Raw genomic sequence first — 23,963 nt, forward strand, 5'->3', positions numbered from 1 at the left:
GGCCTCGTAGAGCAGCCTCACCCACCGGATAAACCCCTCCCCAAACCCAAACCTCTCCAACACCTCCCACAAGTACTCCCACTCAACCCTATCGAAGGCCTTCTCCGCGTCTAATGCCACCACTATCTCCGCCTCCCCTTCCACAGTCGGCGTCATAATGACGTTGAGGAGCCTTCGTACGTTTGTGTTCAGCTGCCTTCCCTTCACAAACCCCGTCTGGTCCTCATGTATGACCCCAGGCACACAATCCTCTATTCTAGTGGCCAGGATCTTTGCCAGCAGCTTAGCGTCGGCGTTCAGCAGCGAAATCGGCCTATATGATCCACACTGAAGAGGGTCCTTGTCCCGCTTCAGGATCAAGGAAGCTTGGGAATTTTCAACTGATCAGACACCCAGCATTGATTTGTAAAGGGTGTGACTGAATTTTATTTTTAAAAACGAATAAAGTATTGAACGGGATTATATACGTATGTTATACAACTTCTGGAAGGTATTTGATAAAGTCCTTCTCAAGCTCATGGAATTGAGGGTAAATATTGACCTGGTTACCTCCTCAAAGAATTCAATAAGACTTGTGAGGCAAGACCTATACCTCACAAATCCGTGCTGACTATCCCTAATCAAGCAGTGTCTTTCCAGATGCTCAGAAATCCTATCCCTCAGTACCCTTTCCATTACTTTGCCTACCACTGAAGTAAGACTAACTGGCCTGTAATTCCCAGGGTTATCCCTATTCCCTTTTTTGAACAGGGGCACGACATTCGCCACTCTCCAATCCCCTGGTACCACCCCTGTTGACACTGAGGACGAAAAGATCATTGCCAATGGCCTGAAATGTCATCTCTTGCTTCCTTAGAATCCTTGGATATAGCCCGTCAGGCCCAGGGGACTTGTCTATCCTCAAGTTTTTCAAAATGCCCAGCAAATCTTCCTTCCTGACAAATATCTCCTCGAGCTTACCAGTCTGTTTCACACTGTCCTCTCCAACAATATGGCCCTTCTCATTCGTAAATACTGAAGAAAAGTACTCGTTCAAGACCTGTCCTATCTCTTCTGACTCAATACACAATCCCCTGCTACTGTCCTTGATCGGACCCACCCTCGCTCTAGTCATTCTCATATTTCTCACATATGTGTAAAAGGCCTTGGGGTTTCCTTGATTCTACCCGCCAAAGATTTTTCATGCCCTCTCTTAGCTCTCCTAATCACTTTCTTCAGTTCTCTCCTGGCTATCTTGTATCCCTCAAGCGCCCTGTCTGAACCTTATTTCCAGCCATACATAAGTATCCTTCTTCCTCTTAACAAGGCATTCAACCTCTCTTGTCAACCATGGTTCCCTCATTCGACTATCTCTTCCCTGCCTGACAGGGACATACATATCAAGGACACATTGTATCTGTTCCTTGAACAAGTTCCATATTTCAATTGTGTTCTTGTCTGACAGCATTGTATTTACCCTTCCCCCCATTGTAAACCTTGCCCTGTTGCACGCACCTATCCCTCTCCATTACTAAAGTGAAAGTCACAGAATTGTGGTCACTATCTCCAAAATGCTCCCCCACTAACAAATCTATCACTTGCCCTGGTTCATTACCAAGTACCAAATCCAATATGGCCTCCTCTCTGGTCGGACAATCTATATACTGTGTTAGAAAAGCTTCCTGGACACACTGCACAAACACCACCCCATCCAAACTATTTGATCTAAAGAGTTTCCACTCAATATTTGGGAAGTTGAAGTCACCCATAACTACTACCCTGTGACTTCTGCACCTTTCCAAAATCTGTTTCCCAATTTGTTCCTTCACATCTCTGCTGCTATTTGGGGGACCTATAGAAAACTCCCAACAAGGTGACTGCTCCTTTCCTATTTCTGACTTCAACCCCTACTACCTCAGTAGGCAGATCCTCCTCGAACTGCCTTTCTGCAGCTGTTATACTATCTCTAATTAATAATGCAACCCCCCCCCCCCCCCCCCCCCACCTCTTTTACCACCCTGCCTAATCTTATTGAAACTTCTATAACCAGGAACCTCCAGGAACCATTTCTGCCCCTCTTCTATCCAAGTTTCCATGATGGCCACCACATCGTAGTCCCAAGTACCGATCCATGCCTTAAGTTCACCCACCTTATTCCTGATGCTTCTTGCTTTGAAGTATACAGACTTCAACCCATCTCTGTGCCTACAAGTACTCTCCTTTGTCAGTGTTACCTTCCCCACTGCCTCACTACACGCTTTGACGTCCTGAACATCGGCTACCTTAGTTGCTGGACTACATGTCCGGTTCCCATTCTCCTGCCAAATTAGTTTAAACCGTCCCGAAGAGTACTAGAAAACCTCCCTCCCAAGATATTGGTGCCCCTCTGGTACGGATGCAACCTGTCCTGCTTGTACAGGTCCCAGAATGCGCTCCAATTATCCAAATACATGAAGCCCTTCCTCCTACACCATTCCTGCAGCCACGTGTTCAACTGCACTCTCCCCCTATTCCTAGCCTCGCTATCACGTGGCACCAGCAACAAACCAGAGATGACAACTCTGTCTGTCCTGGTTTTTAACTTCCAGCCTAACTCCCTAAACTCGTTTATTACATCCACACCCCTTTTCCTACCTATGTCGTTGGTACCAATGTGCACCACTTCTGGCTGCTCACCCTCCCCCTTAAGGATCCTGAAGACACAATCCGAGACATCCCTGGCCCTGGCACCCGGGAGGCAACATACCTTCCGGGAGTCTCGCTTGCGACCACAGAATCTCCTATCTATTCCCCTAACCATTGAGTCTCCTATCACTATTGCTTTTCTATTCTCCCCCCTTCCCTTCTGAGCCCCAGAGCCAGACTCAGTGCCAGAGACCTGGCCGCTAGGGCCTTCCCCTGGTAGGTCATCCCCCCCAACAGCATCCAAAACGGCATACTTGTTTTGAAGGGGAACGGCCACGAGGGATCCCTGCACTGTCTGCCCGTTCGTTTTCTTTCCCCTGATTGTAACCTAGCTACTCTTGTCCTGTACCTTGGATGTGGCTACCTCCCTGTAACTCTTCTCTATTACCCCCTCTGCCTCCCGGATGATCCGAAGTTCATCCAGCTCCAGTTCCCTAACACGGTCTCTGAGGAGCTGGAGTTGGGTGCACTTCCCGCAGGTATAGTCAGCGGTGGTATCCCTCACCATCCACATCCTACAGGAGGAGCATGCAACTGTCCTAGCCTCCATCCCCTCTTACCTTACAGAATACAGCTGCACTGTGGACCAACCGGAACTCCGCCCTCCGACTCTGCTCCCAGTCAGCTGTACTCTCTGTAAACTCCCGGCTCCCTTCACGCTCTTTGAGGAAATGTAGGAAATGAAATGAAAAGGAGCACCTTACTCCCTCCTCACCTAACACCCTCAGTCACCAAACTCTCACTATAGCACTCGTTGGTATGTGAATGATAGGGCTGTGATAAACTGGATTGTGTCTGAAGTTAGTTGCTCAGCTTTATGGGTATGGCATTTGAAGTTGAATTTACTAACCCTTGATTACTTGTGGGAGATAAATAAACTGATGTTGGACTGCATCCAGGCCCTCGGGGCTACACTGCTTGCAGCAACCACCCGGATCTCACTACTTTCACAATGTCTGTCTGAGGATTTAGATGGTGCTAACCTTGCATGAGCTTGGGCTGGTTTCTGAAACATGCAGCCCAAGTCGCTTAGAATGAGCTGTACATGGGTATCAGTTGCCTGAAGGAATGGGTGCAGGTTAATCACAAATAATATCCCTGCCCATTTTCAGGAACTATACAATTTTTCACCTGGTGACTGTCTTCCTGATTTGGTATTTCCCTGGCTTTCTGTAGAACTCCAGGCGACCGACTACACGGAAGCAATGACTGTTAGAAAAACTCAATATTTATTGAACCTACTAGATAGAACTCCTATTCCCCGAAGGGTCTCCCGCGCCAGCCCACACTTGGGTCGGGGGAAATTATGTCCCATGGAACCATTGTTTAAGGATGTAGCTTCGCCCCCTCATCTGGGGAGATCGGGTGAGGCCACGTGACTCTGATGTTCAGACCCCGTGGCCTCCAGTCAGGTTATCACACTTTCCCACTGATTTCACCTCACTCTCCCATTTGAACCGGTATCCCAAAATGGGGAAATAGCAATGCAACCTCTGATTCTGGGTAAGGGTCTTGATCCTTTCTTTGAATACACTAAGGTACAAACTCCCTTGTCGCTATTTTCTTCTCAAAGTTTTATTGATTTTTCTGCTCAAACAACTTTGCCTGACACCTTCAGAAGATCTCTGAATGAAATATGCAATTTATAAGATTAGCAGATTAACATTTTTATTTGTGATTAATTGTTTTTTTCAGCCCTATTAAAATGTTATTTCATTTTTTGAAAAAGCAAGGCAACTTCAGCTAAAGGCCATGAACTTTATCAAATCCTGCAAAGTCAGCTCTCGTCTTTGCATTTGACCCATTATCAAAATGCTCTGGTCATGTTCCAGTAAATACAGGGTCGAGACTCTTGTTGACCTAATGTCAGGATGTCAGTTTACTTACCAAAGAACATGCAAACTCAACAAACCCTTCTGGTATTTAGCCAAATGAAAGTGCAAAATTCTAACAGGAAACGTAGTTTAGGGAACCACCCAGAGCCAAGTTCTCTGAATTGAAAATTCCTTTCGATTATTTTGCCATTCATTTCTACAAAATAGAATTCATCCTTGGGAATGGCACGCGGAGATTTGGGATGTGTCTTGTTTTGTTTTTGTCTCTTGCTTTCTATCATGGTTTCTGTTAAGTCTGCAGAAGTGTACACTCGGGTTCCAGTATCTGATCGGGAGGCAAATCTGGCTGTAGATTATGCAGTGAATGCTTACAACAGAAAGTCTGACAGTCCTTACCTTTTCAAACAGAGGCATCTTAACAGTGCCAAATATAAGGTAAGCCATAATTATCCGTGTAGCAAATGATTGTTCATGTTATTACCAATTACCCATTAAACTAATATTTAGCCGTGTAACTACAGTTATTTAACATACTTTTGAACCACATTAATTTGAGGGAGTAACTGGTAACCAAAGAGAGTAAACAGTCTGCAAAATTTGGGTTATGGAGAACAGAGCATTGTCTTTTTTCTGTTGTTTACATAATGTGTCCAGATTATGTATTTAAGTATATTAAATTAGCAAACACTTTAAACCTGAATGAAATGCCTGATGAGTGGCAATTTTTGATTCAACTTACTGTATCAGGTTGAATGTACAGTAATGTTCTTAGAACAGCAACCTGTTTTTAACACTGAGCCCCATCATTTCTGTTATAATTAACTGTACTGGTCGTGAAAATCGTTCGCACAGTGCTGCTTCTAGTGACCCGCATGTCGTGACGTACCTCAGCTCCTGAAAGTGCTGAATGTACTTGATCATAACCCCAGTGGAGTCACAACAGGTGGAAACACTATGGTGTGTTTCTGGAGGGGTTTGGAAGTTTCTGCTGTCTAAATAAAGGGAAGGTATAATATTGCTGTGTACAAATATGGGAGCAGGAGTTGCAGTGTCACTTGTGTTGCAAAATGAGAAGGACATGCAAAGGAGGAGGCAGAAAGTGGAACCACTACAAGAGGGAAAAGAAGGAAAGCTGTCCTTCGAAGTTGTTCAGAATGGGTATTCCCAGAACACCAGTCCTATGTTGGGGTGAGCCAAATGCATTGCCTCAGGAGGTTTTGCTTCAGTAAGGAGGTAGAGACAGGGTTACAGCACCTCCATCACAATGACCTGAGGCTTTAGCCAGTTGAAGCCAGCCCTCCCAGTGACTTGGCAGGTCACTGTCGCCCTTTCTACTCAATGGGTTCCTTTCAGGAAGGAGCAGGTAACACCAGTAGCATGACACAGTTTGCTGTGCACAGAAGCATCAGAGAGGCACTGTACGCAAGTAATGGTAACTTCATCCTCTTCTCCCTGAGGAGTTAAGATCAAAGTGAAAGGGCAAGTGGATTCATCAGGATAATGAGCTTCCCAATGATGCAAGGCACTATCGACTACATGCACATGACTCTGGATCTTCAATGCAGAGCAAGACTGGAATCTCAAGGACCACCACCACTCTGTCAGTGTGTGGTTGATGTGCAGCCACTCCAAGAAGGTAATCTCTATGTATGCCCGTTCTCCTGGCATTTATCCTGCATCAGTCAACAATACCCAATGTTTTTGGGCTTCCAAAATAGACAGCAAGATGGCTGCTCACCAACAAGGTATACCTCCATTGTTCTTGACCCACCTTCTGTCCTCTGTCTGCCATACCACCATGTGAGGTCAGAGGATCTTCAGTTAAATCCATGGAGTCACCCACGACACAGAGGAGCAAACTATCAGTCTCCTAAGGTTCTCTCTGTTTGAATCACTTGAGGATCTCTGCAGCACATGCATAAGAGAGCCTCCATGTTTGTAGTAGTGTGTTGCATCCTTCACAACCTAGCCATTTTGACAGTCTAGCCATTATGTCCTGGGATCTAAAGGCAGGAGGAAGAAAAGCTGGAAGTGGAAGAAGAATGTACACTCCATCCACCATGTGTAATTAGATGGAGTGAGAGGGAAGAAAAAGTAAGTTTCACTTTAGATTAAATGAACCTCTTCAGCCACAACATGGACTTCCCATTCCCTTAGGCCAGATTACATCCATTTCCTAGGCCCAGCCATCTTCAGCTGATTCATCAATGACCTTCCTTCCATCATAAGGACAGAAGTGGGGATGTTCGCTGATGGTTGCATAATGTTCAACTCGTCAGATATTTAAGCAGTCCATGTCCAAATGCATCATGATTGTGACAATATCCAGGCATGAGCTGATGTGGCAAGTAACATTCACTCCTCACAAGTGTCAAATCTAACCATCACCCCTTGACATTCAATAGCATTCCCATTGCTGAATCCCCCACTACCAATATCCTGATGGTTACCATTGACCAGAAACTGAACTGACCCAGCCATTAAATTACCATGGCTACAAAAGCAGGTCAGAATCCTGTGGCAAGTAACTCGGCTCCTGATTCCCCAAAGCCTGTCCACCATCTACAAGGAGTGTGCTGGAGAGGGCTCAAGGTGGTACAGTGGTCAGCACTGCTGCATCACAGTGCCGAGGTCCCAGGTTCAATCCCGGCTCTGGGTCACTGTCCATGTGGAGTTTGCACACTCTCCCTGTTTTTGCCCCCGCAACCCAAAAATGTGTAGGGTAGGTGGTTTGGCCATGCTAAATTGCCCCTTAATTGAAAAAAATGAATTGGGTGGTGCTCTAAATTTATTTTTAAAAAACAATTTAAAAAAAGGAGTGGAATCCTGTCCAGTTGCCTGAATGAGTGCAACTCCAACAATACTCAAGAAGTTTGACACCATCCAGGACAAAACAGCCTGCTTGATTGGCACTCCTTCCACAAACATTCAGTCCCTCCACCACCAACAAACAGTGACATTAATGTGTACATTCTACAAGACGCACTATAGGAACTCACTAAGACTCCTTAGGCAGCACATACCACGACTGCTGCCATCTGGAACAAGGGCAGCAGATACATGTACATGGGAAAATTAGCGCATAGGTGATCCCCTCCAAGTCACTCACTATTCTGACACTATGTCACTAATACAAAAATCAATCTCCTGTGTGTTCCATGTGTCTGTCAGCTGATTCATTTGCTTGAGCTATTACTCCTCTCCAGTATTACTCCAGTGCCTGCAACATAGCTGATAGAAGGCTGCTGACTTTCATGTGAAGAGGCTGCAGACAGACTTGGAGGATGCCCTCAAGCAGCTCAAAATCACAGAATCGTAGAACAATACAGTGCAGAAGAGGCCCTTGGGCCCATTGAGTCTCCACCGACGGATGAAAAACAGCTGACCTGCCTACCTAATCCCACTTGCCAGCACTTGGCCCATAACTTTGAATGTTATGACGTGTCAAGTACTCATCCAGGTACTTTTTAAAGGATGTAAGGAAACGCACCTCTACCACCCTCCCAGGCAGTGCATCCCAGACCGTGACCACTCTGCGTAAAAAATCCTTTCCTCAAATTCCCTCTAAACCTCATGTCCCTCACCTTGGACTTGCATCCCTTCGTAACTGACCCTTCAACTATGGGGAACAGTTGTTCCTTATCCACCCTGTCCATGCCCCTCATAATCTTGTACACCTCGATTAGGTAGTCTCTCCTCCAGTGAAACCAACCCAAGCCTATCCAACCTCTCCTCATAACTTAAATGTTCCATCCCAGGCAATATCCTGGTGAATCGCCTCTGCATCCCCTCCTGTACAATCACATCCTTCCTATAATGTGGTGACCAGAATTGCACACATTTCTCCAGCTGTGGCCTCACCAAAGTTCTATACAACTCCAACATGACCTGCCTGCTTTTGTAATCTATGCCTCGATTAATAAAGGCAAGTGTCCCATCTGCCATTTTCACCACTATATTAACCTACTCTCCCGCCTTCAGAGATCTGTGGACAAAAACGCCAAGGTCCCTTTGTTCCTCGGAACTTCCCAGTGTCAGGCCATTCATTGAATACTTCCTTGTCAAATTTCTCCTTCCAAAGTGTATCAACTCACTCTTCTCAGGATTAAATTCCATCTGCTATTTTTCTGCCCATTTGACCATCCCGTCTATATCTTCCTGTAACCCAAGACACTGAACCTCACTGTTAACCACCCAGTCAATCTTTGTGTCATCCGCAAACTTACTGATCCTACCCCCCACATAGTCATCTCTGTCATTTATATAAATGACAAATAATAGGGAACCCAGCACGGACCCCTGTGGTACACCACTGGTCACTGACTTCCAGACACTAAAGCAGCTGTGTGTCATCACCCAATGTTTCCTGCAGCTAAGCCAATTTAGAATCCACCTTATCAAGTTACCGTGTGTCCCATGTGCATTTGTCTTTATAAGTCTTGTCAAAGGCTTTGCTGAAATCCATGTAAAGTACATTAACTGCACTACCTTCATCTACACGCCTGGTCACATGCTCAAAAAATGTGATCAAATTTGTTAGACATGACCTCCCTGTGACAAAGCCATGCTGACTATTGCTGATCAAACCTTGCCTCTCCAAGTGGAGTTGATTCTCTCCTTCAGAATTTCCTTGGCTTATCTCTACAACCTTTCTTAAACAGTGGGACCACATTAGCTGTTCTCCAGTCATCTGACACCTCCCCCATGGCCAGAGAGGAATTAAAGATTTGGGTCAGAGCCCCTGCAATGGGCCCTGAAGGTCACCATTTGATATAAAGCAGCTCAGCAGTCTGGGTTAGCTAGCTGAATGTGAACAGAAAGGGCATTGGTACACTGGTAAAGGTGGGAGCATAAATGTGGCAATCCTGAGGAAGGACAGAGGGTTTGTGCTCCGCAGCACCACTATTATTCATATGGGGCAGCAAATTCTTGGAATCAACATGGATTGCTGTACTGCTATGAAAGTCTGCCTGCACCGTTGAGCATTGTGATCCACCCCCACAATGTTAGCACTCTGAGCCTGAGTGTCAGCAGCCATGGGTCTCATGACTTCCTTCTGAGCTACAACGGCAACACTGATATATCAACAGGATTCCCCTTGTGCTGCAATGGATGTTCAGTCAGCAAACTCAACATCAAATGCTCCATTGTGGTTTGGACTGGCAGTGCTGTTAGGGAGTTGCACCACTTGCATAGTGGAAAGGATGGGCTCCAAGCTCCGTGCAATGCCCTGTGCCACGTGGAGCAGGACCTCTCCATGCTCCTAACCAATGACTGGAGGCTATCTGGCAGATCTGCCATTACACCAAGGATCTTAATTTGCATTCAATTAGTGCTTCCTCAATGGCGTCCTCATCTGAGTCCCCTATAGCACAACTCATCTGCGACCTTGGCCTCCATGGAGTTCACACATGAACTGACCTATCCCAATGTCCTGGCTGCAACCCACTCGTGCCCAGTAACCACACGGTGTTCTCAACTCTAAACCAACTCTGAGGAATGCAGTGTCTGTGCTGATGGCTACAAGTGGATGGCTTCTGCCTGACCCTGCAGTTCCTGAGCAGCCAGTAGTGTTTAATTATCTGAAAGTACAAAAACAGAATGGGAGGATAGGGGCAAGGAAAGTGGGGGTGGGGAGGAAGGCTTACCATTGACATATTCCATTTCATGAAACCTTTCAGGATGAGGGTAAACATTAAATGGAGAAGGTGCATAATTCTGCAACACAGCATCATCCTGGATGGCTTTAGCAGCATCATGTACCTATTACATTACACGTCAGAGCTCAAAGGCACTGAGGGGATGGGTATGTGATGGTCCATTGCTGCCCTTTGGGTCTCCCTCATTTTGTCGGAAACCTCCTCTTGTAAGACAGAGGCCAGAATAACAGTGATTATATGTCAATGTGGTTGAATGATATGCCTGCCATTGCTGAATGGGTAACTATTTGCGGAATTGTGTAGAGGTGTGTGAGGGTGTCACGATTGGAAGGTGAGTGTGGGTGAGGTACAGTACAAAACTGTGAAGGGTGAGCCCTGACTGTGAGGGAGCGTTGCTGGCTGAATGATGGGTAGTGTGGTGCATTGAGCACTGTGAGTGTTGGGGATGTGCTGAGCCCAAGATGTGATGTGCAGATGCATTCACTCACCTTAACCATCCGAGTAATTAAATGATTTCTACCACTACTGGCAGCTTCTAAGAGCCACATCCTAAGCATTGAACACCTTGCAACATGCTACTATTCCCTTCAGAGGTTTAATCTCAAGTGAATCCTACTCTTCTGTGGAAACATGACCTCTTTTCTAGCTTCTACCACTCTCTATAGCGCATTCACAGTGGCATCACTGAAGGAGGGAGCTCTGATGTGTCATTTGTTTTCTCACTCAGTGCCAACATGCACAGGCAAATTAGGTGTGTGAATGGTTTTTATGTGCTGCATATCTCATTTCCAGCAGGTGTGGGCATGTTGCAAATATATCGGGGCCCACGCCTAAAAACCATGTTAGAACATTAAGTCGGTGAATCAGTTGAACCTAAACTAATACACATGATTTCTTCCACTTTTCAGCAATGGTGATATTATAAGGTATTGCTGGTATCTCATTTGAAATGAATTGAATTCCTGGAATTAAAATATGAAGGAAATTTAACATTAAAAAAAAAATGTTTTACCCTCTGGGCGAATTTCTACACCACGTTTCAGGCTATTTTTAAAAAAGTTGAAGTGGAAGAAATACTCTGCTCATTATGGGAGGTGCTGTCATAAATGTATTCAAAGGCAAGTTTTTTATGATGTTGCAACACATAGAGATCAAAACAATTCTCTGCTCAAGTTACCACTAAACAGATACGTTTTGAAATCTACCGATGAAGCTAACTGATGTTGGACTGCGTGGATAATGTTTTCTGTCATTTTCTAAATCACTATTAGAGCTGTAGGTACATTAATGGTTACGTTACTGAAATACTAACCCAGACCCCTGGACTAATGGGCTGAATTTTACAGGGTGTCATAATCCCTACTGCCCATGGTTGAAAAGTGATGAATGGGGGAATCTCGAAATGGTGGTGGTTGAGGGGATGGGTTCAAGGGACCAAGGGAGAGAGTGATGTGCGGGGGTGGGGGCAGGGGGGTGAGTGAGGGCAGGGGGTTCTTTGTTTCTACCCCCACCATTTCCCAACACCGGCCCACGCAGCTGGATCTGCCAGGTTTCCCGTATGGTGTGAACCTCCCCTTGCTGATGGTAAAGTACGACAGCAACTAAATGAGGCCATTTTCAACGGCCCAAGGGAGGCCCCTGGAACTCACTGGCATCCTGTAGCTCCCACATGGTGCCACTACGACACATCACTCACCCTGCTATCCTCAATGGGTTTTGAGTAGCTACTTAATTATAATATTCAATCAGTTATTTCTCTTTTTTATATATTTTATTAAACCTATCGCCAGGTAATACTTCAAACCTTAAGAATAGGACAGACTATAACCACTTACCAGGTACTCATCACCATTCTTTCCCTGAGTAGGGTAAGAACCAATTCCTATAGGATGAAAAGGTTTTAAAAAGCAAAAGAAAAGGAATTCCTCCTTCCCCTTCTCTCCTAACTCCCCACTCACCAAACTCCCAAGTGTACGCTCAGTTCCAAACTCCAATCATTTGCAAGATTACACGAAAGACTGCACTGGAGACCTCTAAATTTAGAGTCATTTGTTGGAGCCTTGCTGTAAAATGAAGATGGCAGGGGCTGGGAAATGAGGCTGCCACCATCTTCCCATCCTTTTCCACTGGGCAATGTTGCAGAATGAGGAAGAAAACAATAGAAGAGGAAATAAAATCAAAATCAAATCAAAATACAATGTCAATCAAAAGTTTGTAAAAATATTTCAATTTGATGGAAACAATGGGCCCGATTCTCCGCTCCCCACGCCGGGTGGGAGAATCGCGGGAGGGCCGGGCGACTCACGACATGCCCCCCTGGCGCCCCCCGCGATTCTCCCACCCCCGCTCGGAAGAATCGGCGTTCGCCGTTTTTCACGGCGACCGCCGATTCTCCGGCCCGGATGGGCCGAGCGGCCTGTCGTTCCCAACCGGTTCACGACGGCGGCAACCACACCTGGTCGCTGCCGTCGTGAACATGGGCGCCAAATGCTCGTTTGAAGCTTGTGGGGGGCAGAGAGGGGAGTGAGCACCACGGCCGTGCTCCGGAGGGGATTGGCCCGCGATCGGTGCCCACCGATCGTCGGGCCGGCGTCTCAAAGCGACACACCCTTTCCCCTCCGCCACCCCGCAAGATCAAGCCACAATGTCTTGCGGGGCAGCAGAGGGGAAGACGGCAACCGCGCATGCGCGGGTTTCAGCCGTCGTGACGTCAGCCGCGCATGCGTGGGTTGGAGCCGGCCAACCTACGCATGCGAGGCTGACATCACTTAGGCGCCGCCATCGCGTCATTCTCCGCGCGCCGCTCCTAGCCCCCCGGGTGGGGGTGAATAAGGTGAGAGGAGCGGCCTCCGAGGCCGTCGTGAACTCGGCCGAGTTCACGACGGCCTTCCCGATTTTTCGCGGGAGTGGAGAATTCCGCCCAATGTTTTTGCTGAGTATTTATAACATTTTCAGGGATTCCTCACCAGCAGCCTTACAGCTGAACGGGGGCACTTTAAGAGAGCACTTGCATGATGTCATCGGAGGTGACGTCATCGGCCGTTTGCACTGGTGACAGGCAGTGTGACATCACAGCCTGTAGTGTTAACATCTCCGGAATAAACCTCTTAGTTTTTGTTGATCCCCATGGCCTCCTAAAGTCAATCTTGCAAACACTGCACAAAAGAACTGACGACCAGGAAGAAGGTATAAAAGTCCCAACATTTCTGAGCATTTTTTTTGGGGGGGATGTTTCATCTCCTTCGGAGTCTGGGAAAAGCCAGGCACAAAAACATACAAAGAGATAGTGGCAATTGTACAGGGCCACTATTCACCAAAACCTTCAATCATTGCAGAATGTTTTGGGTTTTATAAGCAAAACCAAGAAAAAGGGGAATTGATTGCATGGTTTGTAGCTACACTGAAAAGACTGGCAGAACACTACAAATCTCAGGATGTATTAAATGATACCATTTGAGATACACTAGTCTGTAGGTTGAAGAACAAGGCAATTCAAAAGCACTTGTTAGCTGAAAGTAACCTGACTTTAAAGAAAGCCTTAGAGGTTGCTGTAGCAATAGAATTAGCAGCCAAACCCAAGAGTTGAGTTCAAATACCAGAATTCACAAGATGTTGGCTGAAACTCGAAAGCAAACACAGACTCACACTTGCCATAGGTGTGCTAAAACTGGATACTCAGCAGCAGACTGTTGTACAAAGACATCAGGTGCAGAAATTGTGGGGAAAAAGACCACATTGAACGTGCATGCTGGAAAAAGAAAAAGGTTCAGGCTAAAGTTGCAAAAAGAAAGCTGAATAAAACAAATGGCAAACAGAATAAAGGAAAAAGTGTCTGTGTTGTACAAAAAGGACTTGAGGAAAGACCAAAGATGAGTTGCCATTTAATGTACAAGCTACAAATCGGTACTGGGTCATCCCACTACAGGATGGACAGCCGGTAAAGATGGAGGTGGACACTTGGGCAGCAGTCTTGCTGGTGCCAGGCACTGTTTATAAAGAACAGCTCTGACATATCTCTCTGAAACCCTTAATGATAGTGATACTTACACTGGAGTAGTGGTTCTGTAAAGGGACCATATTGATGTAACAGTACAATTGAATGGACAGATTGCAGATTTGTCCTTGCACATAGTCAAAGAAAACTATTCGGCTCTAATGGGAAGAACTTGGTTGGAAAAGATCAGGTTAACTTGGGCTGAAGTAAATTTCATGACAGATTCTTGATAATAGACATAGAACATACAAATCAGAAGGAGGCCATTCGGCCCATCGAGTCTGCACCGACCCACTTAAGCCCTCACTTCCTCCCTATCCCCGTAACCCAGTAACCCCTCCTAACTTTTTTTGGTCACTAAGGGAAATTTATCATGGCCAATCCACCTAACCCGCACATCTTTGGACTGGGAGGAAACCGGAGCACCCGGAGGAAACCCATGCAGACACGGGGAGAACGTGCAGACTCCGCACAGACAGTGATCCAGCGGGGAATCGAACCTGGGACCCTGGCGCTTTGAAGCCACAGTACTAATCACTTGTGCTACCTTGCTGCCCTTAATAAATCAGGGGCTGGATTCTCTGCCCCGCCACACCACTTTTCAGCCTCGACCCGCCGGCGGGATTCTCCGTTGCACCGGCGGTCATGGGGTTTCCCATTGTGAGGCAGCCCCACGCCGTCGGGAAACCCTCGGGCGCTGGCAAAACAGAGAATCCCGCCGGCGGAGAATCCCGTCCCAGGTCTTACCAAAATCTTGAATAAACACGCTATTGCTTTCAACGGTGATTTGGGAAGTATGAAGGGTATCTCAGAAAAGTTGAAGATCAAAGAAGAGAGTCAGTCAAAATGCTTAAAGGCAAGGCTGGTGCCTTATGAAATCAGACCTAAAGGAGAGGTGACTGGCCAAGATGGGAATCCTAGAACCTGTTAACATGAGTGAATGAGCTCCAAAGATTGTGGTAGTTATGAAAAAAGACGGATCCGTACGGATTTGTGTTGATTTCAAAGTAACCAATAATCCTGTACTCCGTGCAGAACAATACCCTCTACCCAGATTGATGACCTGTTCAGATTTAGCTGGAGGCCACCACTTCAGTAAGATCGACCTTAGTCAAGCATATCCACAAATGACCATGACTCAGGATTCACACCAGATTGTGACAGACAAAGGGTTATTTCAATAGAAAAGATTACCGTTTGACATCACTTCAGCTCTGGCATTGTTCCAAAGGGCTATGGACCAAATTTTAAGCAGGTTAAATGGAGTCCAGTGTTACCTGGGTGACATCATGGAGACGGGGAAGAACGACTGGGAACATCTCCTTAACCTAGTTGCCACACTTCAGAGATTAGAAAAATATGGATTAAGAATCTGAAAAGACAAATGCAAATTTTTTCAATCTTCAATTGAATATCTCAGACATGTAGGAGTTGGATGCCCGTTAAGCCCTGGGGATGTGCTGAAGGGTATTGGGTTGATGCAAACAGGTAAGGCCTCTGGCCATATGGGTTTCCTGTCAAATTTTATAAGACGTTTGCAGGCCATTTGGTGCCATTGATAGTAGATGTGTTCAATGATTCTTTGGCTCGGGAATTCATTGCCCGATACACTTTCGCAGGCCTCTATCTCCCTCATGTTGAAAAAGGATAAGGACCCCACGGAATGTGGATCATATCGGCTCATCTCTCTTTTGAACGTGGACCAAACTATTGGCCAAGGTGCTAGTGCTGCGATTGTAGGCCTGTGTCTGAGAAGTAATTGCAGAAGAGCAGACAGGCTTTGTTAATGGATGGCAGTTGTCACCTAATATACAATGTGTGCTGAATGTTGTCCTCTCCTCTCCAGCCCCTGAACTGGGGTTGATTATATCTATGGATGCTGTGAAAGCATTTGACAGGGTGGAGTGGGAGTACGTTTTTGAGGTGCTTGGCAGATTTGGATTTGGGCAGAGATTTTATGCGTTCGGCGACTAGTTCCCACCACCCAACTCCCTGACCCGACCTAACCCCAATCACCTGACTCCCACTCCTGACCCCAACTTGACCCTGCGTGCAGCGTGGAGTGGGAGGAGGTGCTGTTTTCCTTTTTGTTGTTTTCTTTGTTTGGCTTTGTAACGGGTAATCTACAGGGAGAGATCCAGAGTGCATTCCGGGAAGCAGGGAGAAAACCAGGGAGCACCCTGGGAAGGTAGGTGATATAAAATCTTACCCCCAGGTCCCAGTGGCCTTCATTTCAGGAGCGGGAGAGAGAGAGAGAGAGTCGGGGAGTAGCTTGGGAACAGGTAAGTGATATTCTGCTATTCTGAGTGGGGAAAACTGAAAAGTGACATCACGGGAAAGCTGTGACCTGAAAGGCTGGTAGGGAATCTGCACTAAAATGAAAAATTAAACATTGTTAAACTAATTAAACATAATTAATTAATTACTTAATCATAATTTAGAGGGGTATCTAAGCTGGAAACCAGAGGGAGTACTGTATTTAGCATTTACATTTATAGTAGAAATTTAGTGCTCAGAACATATAGCTAACAGTAACTTTTTAAAAAATGTATATTTAAATTTAATTTATTAATTAGTTAACGTAATGTCAATTAGAGGGGTGCAGTGCTCTGACTGTGAGATGTGGCAGGTCCGGGAGGCTTCTAGCGTTCCGGATGGCTTCATCTGCAGAAAGTGCACCCAACTGGGGCTCCTCACAGACCGCATGGTTCGTTTGGAGCAGCAGTTGGATGCGCTTAGGAGTATACAGGTGGCGGAAAGCATCATAGATAGCAGTTATATAGATGTGGTTACACCCAAGGTGCAGGCAGAGAGATGGGTGACCATCAGAAGGGGCAGGCAGTCAGTGCAGGAATCCTCTGTGGTTGTCCCCCTCTCGAACAGCTATACTGCTTTCGATACTATTGGATGAAATAGCCTATCGGGGGAAAACAGCAGCAGCCAGAGCAATGGCACCACAGCCAGCTCTGATGTTCAGCAGGGAGGGTCAAAGTGCAGAAGAGCAATAGTCATAGGGGAGTCCATAGTCAGGGGCACAGATAGACATTTTTGTGGACGTGAAAGAGACTCCAGGATGGTATGTTGCATCCCTGGTGCCTGGGTCCAGGATGTCTCAGAACGGGTAGCGGGCATCCTGAAGGGGGAGGGCAAATAGGCAGAGGTCATGGTACATATTGGTACTAATGACATAGGCAGGAAGGGGGATGAGGTCCTGCAGCAGGAGTTCAGGGAGCTAGGCAGAAAGTTAAAAGTCAGACCTCAAGGGTTGTAATCTCGGGATTAGTCCCTGTCCCACGTGCCAGTGAGGCTAGAAATAGGAAGATAGAGCAGCTAAACACGTGGCTAAATAGCTGGTGTAGGAGGGAAGGTTTAAGTTATCTGGACCACTGGGAGCTCTTCCAGGGCAGGTGTAACCTGCATAAGAAGGACGGGTTGCATCTAAACTGGAGAGGCATAAATATCCTGGCCGCGAGGTTTGCTAGTGTCACATGGGAGGGTTTAAACTCGTATGGCAGGGGTGTGTGTACCGAAGCAATAGATCAGAAGGTGAAAAAATTGAGGAAGAATTAGGAAATAGGGCCAGTATGACTCTGAGGAAGAGCAGACAGGGAAATGTTGCTGAAAATAGTGGGACTGGTGGCCTGAAGTGCATGTGTTTTAATGCAAGAAGTATAACAGGTAAGGCAGATGAACTTAGAGCTTGGATTAGTATTTGGAACTATGATGTTGTTGCCATTGCAGAGAGCTGGTTGAGGGAAGGACAGGATTGGCAGCTAAACGTTCCAGGATTTAGATATTTCAAACAGGATAGAGGGGGGTGGAAAAGGGGTGGAGGAGTTGCGCTACTGGTTTGGGAGAATATAACAGCTGTACTGCGGGAGGACACCTCAGAGGGCAGTGAGGCTATATGGGTAGAGATCAGGAATAAGATGGGTGCAGTCACAATGCTGGGGGTTTACTACAGGCCTCCCAACAGCCAGTAGGAGATAGAGGAACAGATAGGTAGACAGATTTTGGAAAGGAGTAAAAGCAACAGGGTCATTGTGATGGGAGACTTTAACTTCCCCAATATTGACTGAGACTCACTTAGTGCTAGGGGCTTGGGCGGAGCAGAGTTTGTAAGGAGGGCTTCTTAAAACAATATGTAGATGGTCCAACTAGGGAAGGGGCTGTACTGGACCTGGTATTGGGGAATGAGCCCAGCCAGGTGGTAGAGGTTTCAGTAGGGGAGCATTTCGGTGACCACAATTCAGTAAGTTTTAAAGTGCTGGTGGACAAGGATAAGAGTGGTCCCAGGGTGAATGTGCTGAATTGGGGGAAGGCTAATTATAACAATATTAGGCGGGAACTGAAGAACCTAGATTGGGGGCGGATGTTTGAGGGTAAATCAACATCTGACATGTGGGAGGCTTTCAAATGTCAGTTGAAAGGAATTCAGGACCGGCATGTTCCTGTGAGGAAGAAGGATAAATATGGCAAATTTCGGGAACCTTGGATAACGAGAGATATTGTAGGCCTCGTTAAAAAGAAAAAGGAGGCATTTGTCAGGGCTAGAAGGCTGGGAACAGACGAAGCCTGTGTGGAATATAAGGAAAGTAGGAAGGAACTTAAGCAAGGAGTCAGGAGGGCTAAAAGGGGTCACGAAAAGTCATTGGCAAATAGGGTTAAGGAAAATCCCAAGGCTTTTTACAGATACATAAAAAGCAAGAGGGTAGCCAGGGAAAGGGTTAGCCCACTGAAGGACAGGGGAGGGAATCTATGTGTGGAGCCAGAGGAAATGGGCGAGGTACTAAATGCATACTTTGCATCAATATTCATCAAAGATAAGGAATTGGTGGATGTTGAGTCTATTGAAGGGTGTGTAGAAAGCCTGGGCCACATTGAGATCCAAAAAGACGAGGTGTTGGGCGTCTTGAAAAATATTAAGGTGGATAAGTCCCCAGAGCCTGATGGGATCTACCCGAGAATACTGAACGAGGCAAGAGAGGAAATTGCTGAGGCCTTGACAGAAATCTTTTGATCCTCACTGTCTTCAGGTGATGTCCTGGAGGACTGGAGAATAGCCAATGTTGGTTCCTTTGTTTAAGAAGGGTAGCAAGGATAATCCAGGGAACTACAGGCCGGTGAGCCTTACGTCAGTGGTAGGGAAATTGCTGGAGAGAATTCTTCGAGACAGGATCTACTCCCATTTGGAAGCAAGTGGACGTATTAGCGAGAGGCAGCACGGTTTTGTGAAAGGGAGGTCGTGTCTCACTAACTTGATAGAGTTTTTCGAGGAGATCACAAAGATGATTGATGCAGGTAGGGCAGTGGATGTTGTCTATATGAACTTCAGTAAGGCCTTTGACAAGGTCTCGCATGGCAGACTGGTACAAAAGGTGAAGTCACACGGGATCAGGGGTGAGCTGGCAAGATGGATACAGAACTGGCTAGGTCATAGAAGGCAGAGAGTAGCAATGGAAGGGTGCTTTTCTGATTGGAGGGCTGTGACTAGTGGTGTTCCGCAGGGTTCAGTGCTGGGACCTTTGCTGTTCGTGGTATATATAAATGATTTGGAGGAAAATGTAACCTGTCTGTTTAGTAAGTTTACGGAGGACACAAGGGTTGGTGTAATTGCGGATAGCGATGAGGACTGTCAGAGGATACAGAGGACTGTCAGAGGATAGATTGTTTGGAGACTTGGGCGGAGAGATGGCAGATGGCGTTTAATCCGGACAAATGTGAGGAAATGCATTTTGGAAGGTCTAATACAGGTAGGGAATATACAGTGAATGGTCAAACCCTCAAGAGTATTGACAGTCAGAGAGTTCTAGGTGTACAGGTCCACAGGTCACTGAAAGGGGCAACACAGATGGAGAAGGTAGTCAAGAAGGCATACGGCATGTTTGCCTTCATTGGCCCGGGCATTGAGTATAAAAATTGGCAAGTCATGTTGCAGCTGTATAGAATCTTAGTTAGGCCACACTTTGAGTGTAGTGTTCAATTCTTTTTTTTATATATATTTGGAGTACCCAATTCATTTTTTCCAATTAAGGGGGCAATTTAGCGTGGCCAATCCACCTACCCAGCACATCTTTTGGGTTGTGGGGGCGAAACCCACGAAAACACGGGGAGAATGTGCAAACTCCACACGGACAGTGACCCAGAATCGAACCTGGGACCTCGGCGCCGTGAGGCATCAGGGCTAACCCACTGCGCCACCGTGCTGCCCTCTATAGTGTTCACTTCTGATCGTCACACTACCAGAAGGATGTGGAGGTTTTGGAGAGGGTGCAGAAGAGATTTACCAGGATGTTGCCTAGATTGGAGGACATTAGCTATGAGGAGAGGTTGAATAAACTTGGTTTGTTCTCACTGGAACGATGGAGGTTGAGGGGCGACCTGATAAAGGTCTACAAAATTATGAGGGGCATAGACATAGTGGATAGTCAGAGACTTTTCCCCAGGGTAGAGGGGTCAATTACTAGGGGGCATAGGTTTAAGGTGCGAGGGACAAGGTTTAGAGGAGATGTATGAGGCAAGTTTTTTACACGGAGGGTAGTGGGTGCCTGGAATTCGCTGCCGGAGGAGGTGGTGGAAGCAGGGACGATAGTGACATTTAAGGGGCATCTTGACAAATACTTGAATAGGATGGGAATAGAGGGATACAGACCCCGGAAGTGTAGAAGATTTTAGTTTAGACAGCATGGTCGACGCAGGCTTGAAGGGCCGAAGGGGCTGTTCCTGTGCTGTACTTTTCTTTGTTCTTGTTGACCCAGCTAGATGCCGCACCACTCCACTCCCTCCCTGTCTCGCTCGTGACCTGACTCAACAGCCCCCCGACTCTCCCAACCCCTCAACTATCTGCCACCCCACCGACCTGCCATCCTACCAACGTGCCACCCTGCCCAGCTGCTACTTTACCCACCTATTTATTTACCTCACCCTCCCTACCCACTTTACCACTGACCGCATCCACCCTATCACTTGCCCACTTACCTCACTCACCTTACCCACTTATGCACCTACACATTCACCCATTCACTATCTCACCACTCACCACCACACTGAAAAGCTGTTTAAATGTCCCAAAGCTTTTCAGTGTGTTAGTGGACACTTAACAGAATATGGCAGCTTGTGCTGTGCAAAGGCATGGTTTGTCTTCCCCCTGATGATCCAACACAGTGAGGAAGCAACGTAATGGAAGTCTGCGCTGCATCTCTGACGAAGGTGAGATCAGAAGATCCAGCCCGAAATGTGGAGCTCCATCTTGGGGCAGAAAAGTAAGAGCAGAGCAACAATCTGATGATGATTGTTGCTCATTGGAAGTTTTGGGCCAATATCACCTTATATGGCTCAGTATCATACTTTGTTTTATAATGCTTCTAAAAAGCACCGTGGAATGTTCAATACATTAAAGGCAATATATAAATATAAGTTATTGAAATTGTACTTCATGCTGTTAAATATATCTAATATATATCAATAATGACTAAGGAATGTCTGAAAGGAGGAAAGTGAGATAGAGAAGTGGTGAGGTTCGGAGGACGACATTCCAGAGTTTGGGGCCTAGAGTCTAGGCTCCGGACAGTGGAAACCAGGGCCATCAATGGTAGAACAATTAAAATTGGGGATGGACAAGAGGCCAGGAGCATGGATTTCTGGGAAGGTTGTGGGGTTGGAGAAGTGAATCAATGAGGCCATGGAGCAATTAGAAAATAAGGATGAGAATTTTAGAATCAAGACATTTCTTGACCGAGGGGCAATATAGGTCAACAAACACAGAGTGATATCTTGTAAATATTCAGGCAGCAGAACGTTGGATGGCCTCAAATGTGTGGAGGGTAGAATGTGGGAGACCAACCAGAAATGCATTGGAATAGTCAAGACTCAACGTGACAAAGGCATAAATGAGGGTATCAGCAGCAAATGAGCTGAGACAGAGGCAAAGTTGGACAGTGTTACCGAGATGGAAATAGGCGGTCATGATAATAGCACAAATTTGAGGTTGGAAGCTCATCTCAGGTTCAAATGTGACACCAAGATCCTGGAACTATTTCCAGTGTAGTGGAGAAGGAGAAGTGAAGATTTAATTGAGAATTTTAAAATTATAAAGTTATGACATTGTATAGAGGAAAGCTATTTCCTCTGATTGGGGAGAAATTTATTTCTGTTGAGTAACGTAGGAGCATGCAATGTTTTGCTAAAAGGAATAGTTATGGTAGAGAGATTGCTTATTTTAGGTAAAACGTCGATTAAGATTTGAAGCAGAGAAAAGGAGAGAGCTTCAGAGAGAGTTTTGTGCAGTGGGCTTAATTTTGAAGGCTAAAATTATGGCCTTCTTTATGCTGTCAATTTCCACAGTTTTTGTGTAAGATTTGTTACAAATTGTGGAGGAAGCCTTTGGATTATTTAAAAATTTTTTAGAGTACCCAATTCATTTTTTCCAATTAAGGGGCAATTTATCGTGGCCAATCCACCTACCCTGCACATCTTTGGGTTGTGGGGGTGAAACCCACGCAAACATGGGGAGAATGTGCAAATTCCACACAGACAGCGACCCAGAGCTGGGATCGAACCTGGAACCTCGGTGCGCCACTGTGCTGACCTCGCCTTTGGATTATTGATCATTTTCATACCGCAGAGTCAGGTGTAGAGTTTGAACCCGGCTGCCAAGATTCCCATGAATAGAGACCCAGAGCTCAGTCTGCAGCATACTCGTGTCCGGTAATCATGGATGTCCCACCCACATAACATTTTTTGTGGGACCCATAAAACATTCCTGTTATATAGAATTAACCACACTAATGGCTGGTATATAGGTGGTTTCCGGTCATGGAAGACGTTTTTCATGTCACGGCCTTTTAATCATCCCGCAAATATTTTCATAATTATTCTCCAAGGAAAGAGTAAAACAAATTTTTTTAAATGGGAAAAAAGTGCATTTAAAATTTCATTCTCCCATTAATCATTCAATGTACCAGTAACAGATTCTTCACCAGGGAAAGAAAACATGCTAACGAGGAATTTCCTTGCATTTTAAAATTTTATATTGCTTAGGTGATTGGCTTCCACAAAAATAGAACACTGGGGACAATAAGCAATCAAATGTGTGCATATGGTGATGTCAAGGTAGGGCAAAGCCCTTGGGAAAACCCTTCATCTGTCAGTGATAAAAAATATGAAAACTTTTATGGTATGTGATGCTCTGTTCATTTCAGTTCCATCGCGTAGATCCAGAGGAATAATAAATCAAGAAAATATTGTTTTATTTTGTGTGTCTTAACAGATAACTTCTCCAGGGGTGAAGGCATACACGGTGATATTTGACATCAAGGAAACCTTTTGCCAAGAACAAGTGGAGCTGCGAGTTTGTCCATTCAAATCTGACAGTGATGCTGTAAGCGTGTTTATTTAATCATTCCTTCAGGAGAAACCAAAACTAATTTATAAAAAATGATCTATAACGAGGGTTGAGGCTGTAAACATGCTGTTTTGCAAGGAAGAAATTTACTGAGATTCTTGAACATAAATCTTATCTGGTATCTGTTCCAATTTTTCCAGTGATATTTTATTGTGTGCTTTCTATATGTTGCTATGGGAATCCCCATGGCCTTCCTTTTGTACATGTAGGCAGTGGAGTGTGCAGAGAGAATGAGAGGTAACATTCTAGGAAGATGCATAGGCACCTGAGGCCATCACTTAGAACCTACCCTTATGCTGCCACCCATTTGTCAGTAGCAATTTTCAAATACAAATTGATTCCCAAGGCGTTTGTCACACACGAACAAGGAGCATGGGTAAGCCATTCAGCCCCTTCAGTCTGCTCCC

The 23,963-nt window shown here is 45.9% G+C and overlaps 1 protein-coding gene across 1 annotated transcript in view; it reads left to right on the top strand.

Annotated features, from left to right (window-relative positions):
* The first annotated feature begins 4,599 nt into the window (after window positions 1-4,599).
* The window catches only part of LOC119973444, a 47,963-nt gene continuing 28,599 nt past the window's right edge, over window positions 4,600-23,963 (top strand). Inside the window, exons 1-2 of the mRNA XM_038811577.1 lie at window positions 4,600-4,934; window positions 23,422-23,532. Of these exons, the coding sequence (XP_038667505.1) occupies window positions 4,722-4,934; window positions 23,422-23,532 (324 nt within the window). The 5' untranslated portion in view covers window positions 4,600-4,721. The remainder of the gene's footprint in view (window positions 4,935-23,421; window positions 23,533-23,963) is intronic.

Source organism: Scyliorhinus canicula, chromosome 11, assembly GCF_902713615.1.
Source record: "Scyliorhinus canicula chromosome 11, sScyCan1.1, whole genome shotgun sequence".
Classification (NCBI taxonomy): Eukaryota; Metazoa; Chordata; class Chondrichthyes; order Carcharhiniformes; family Scyliorhinidae; genus Scyliorhinus; species Scyliorhinus canicula.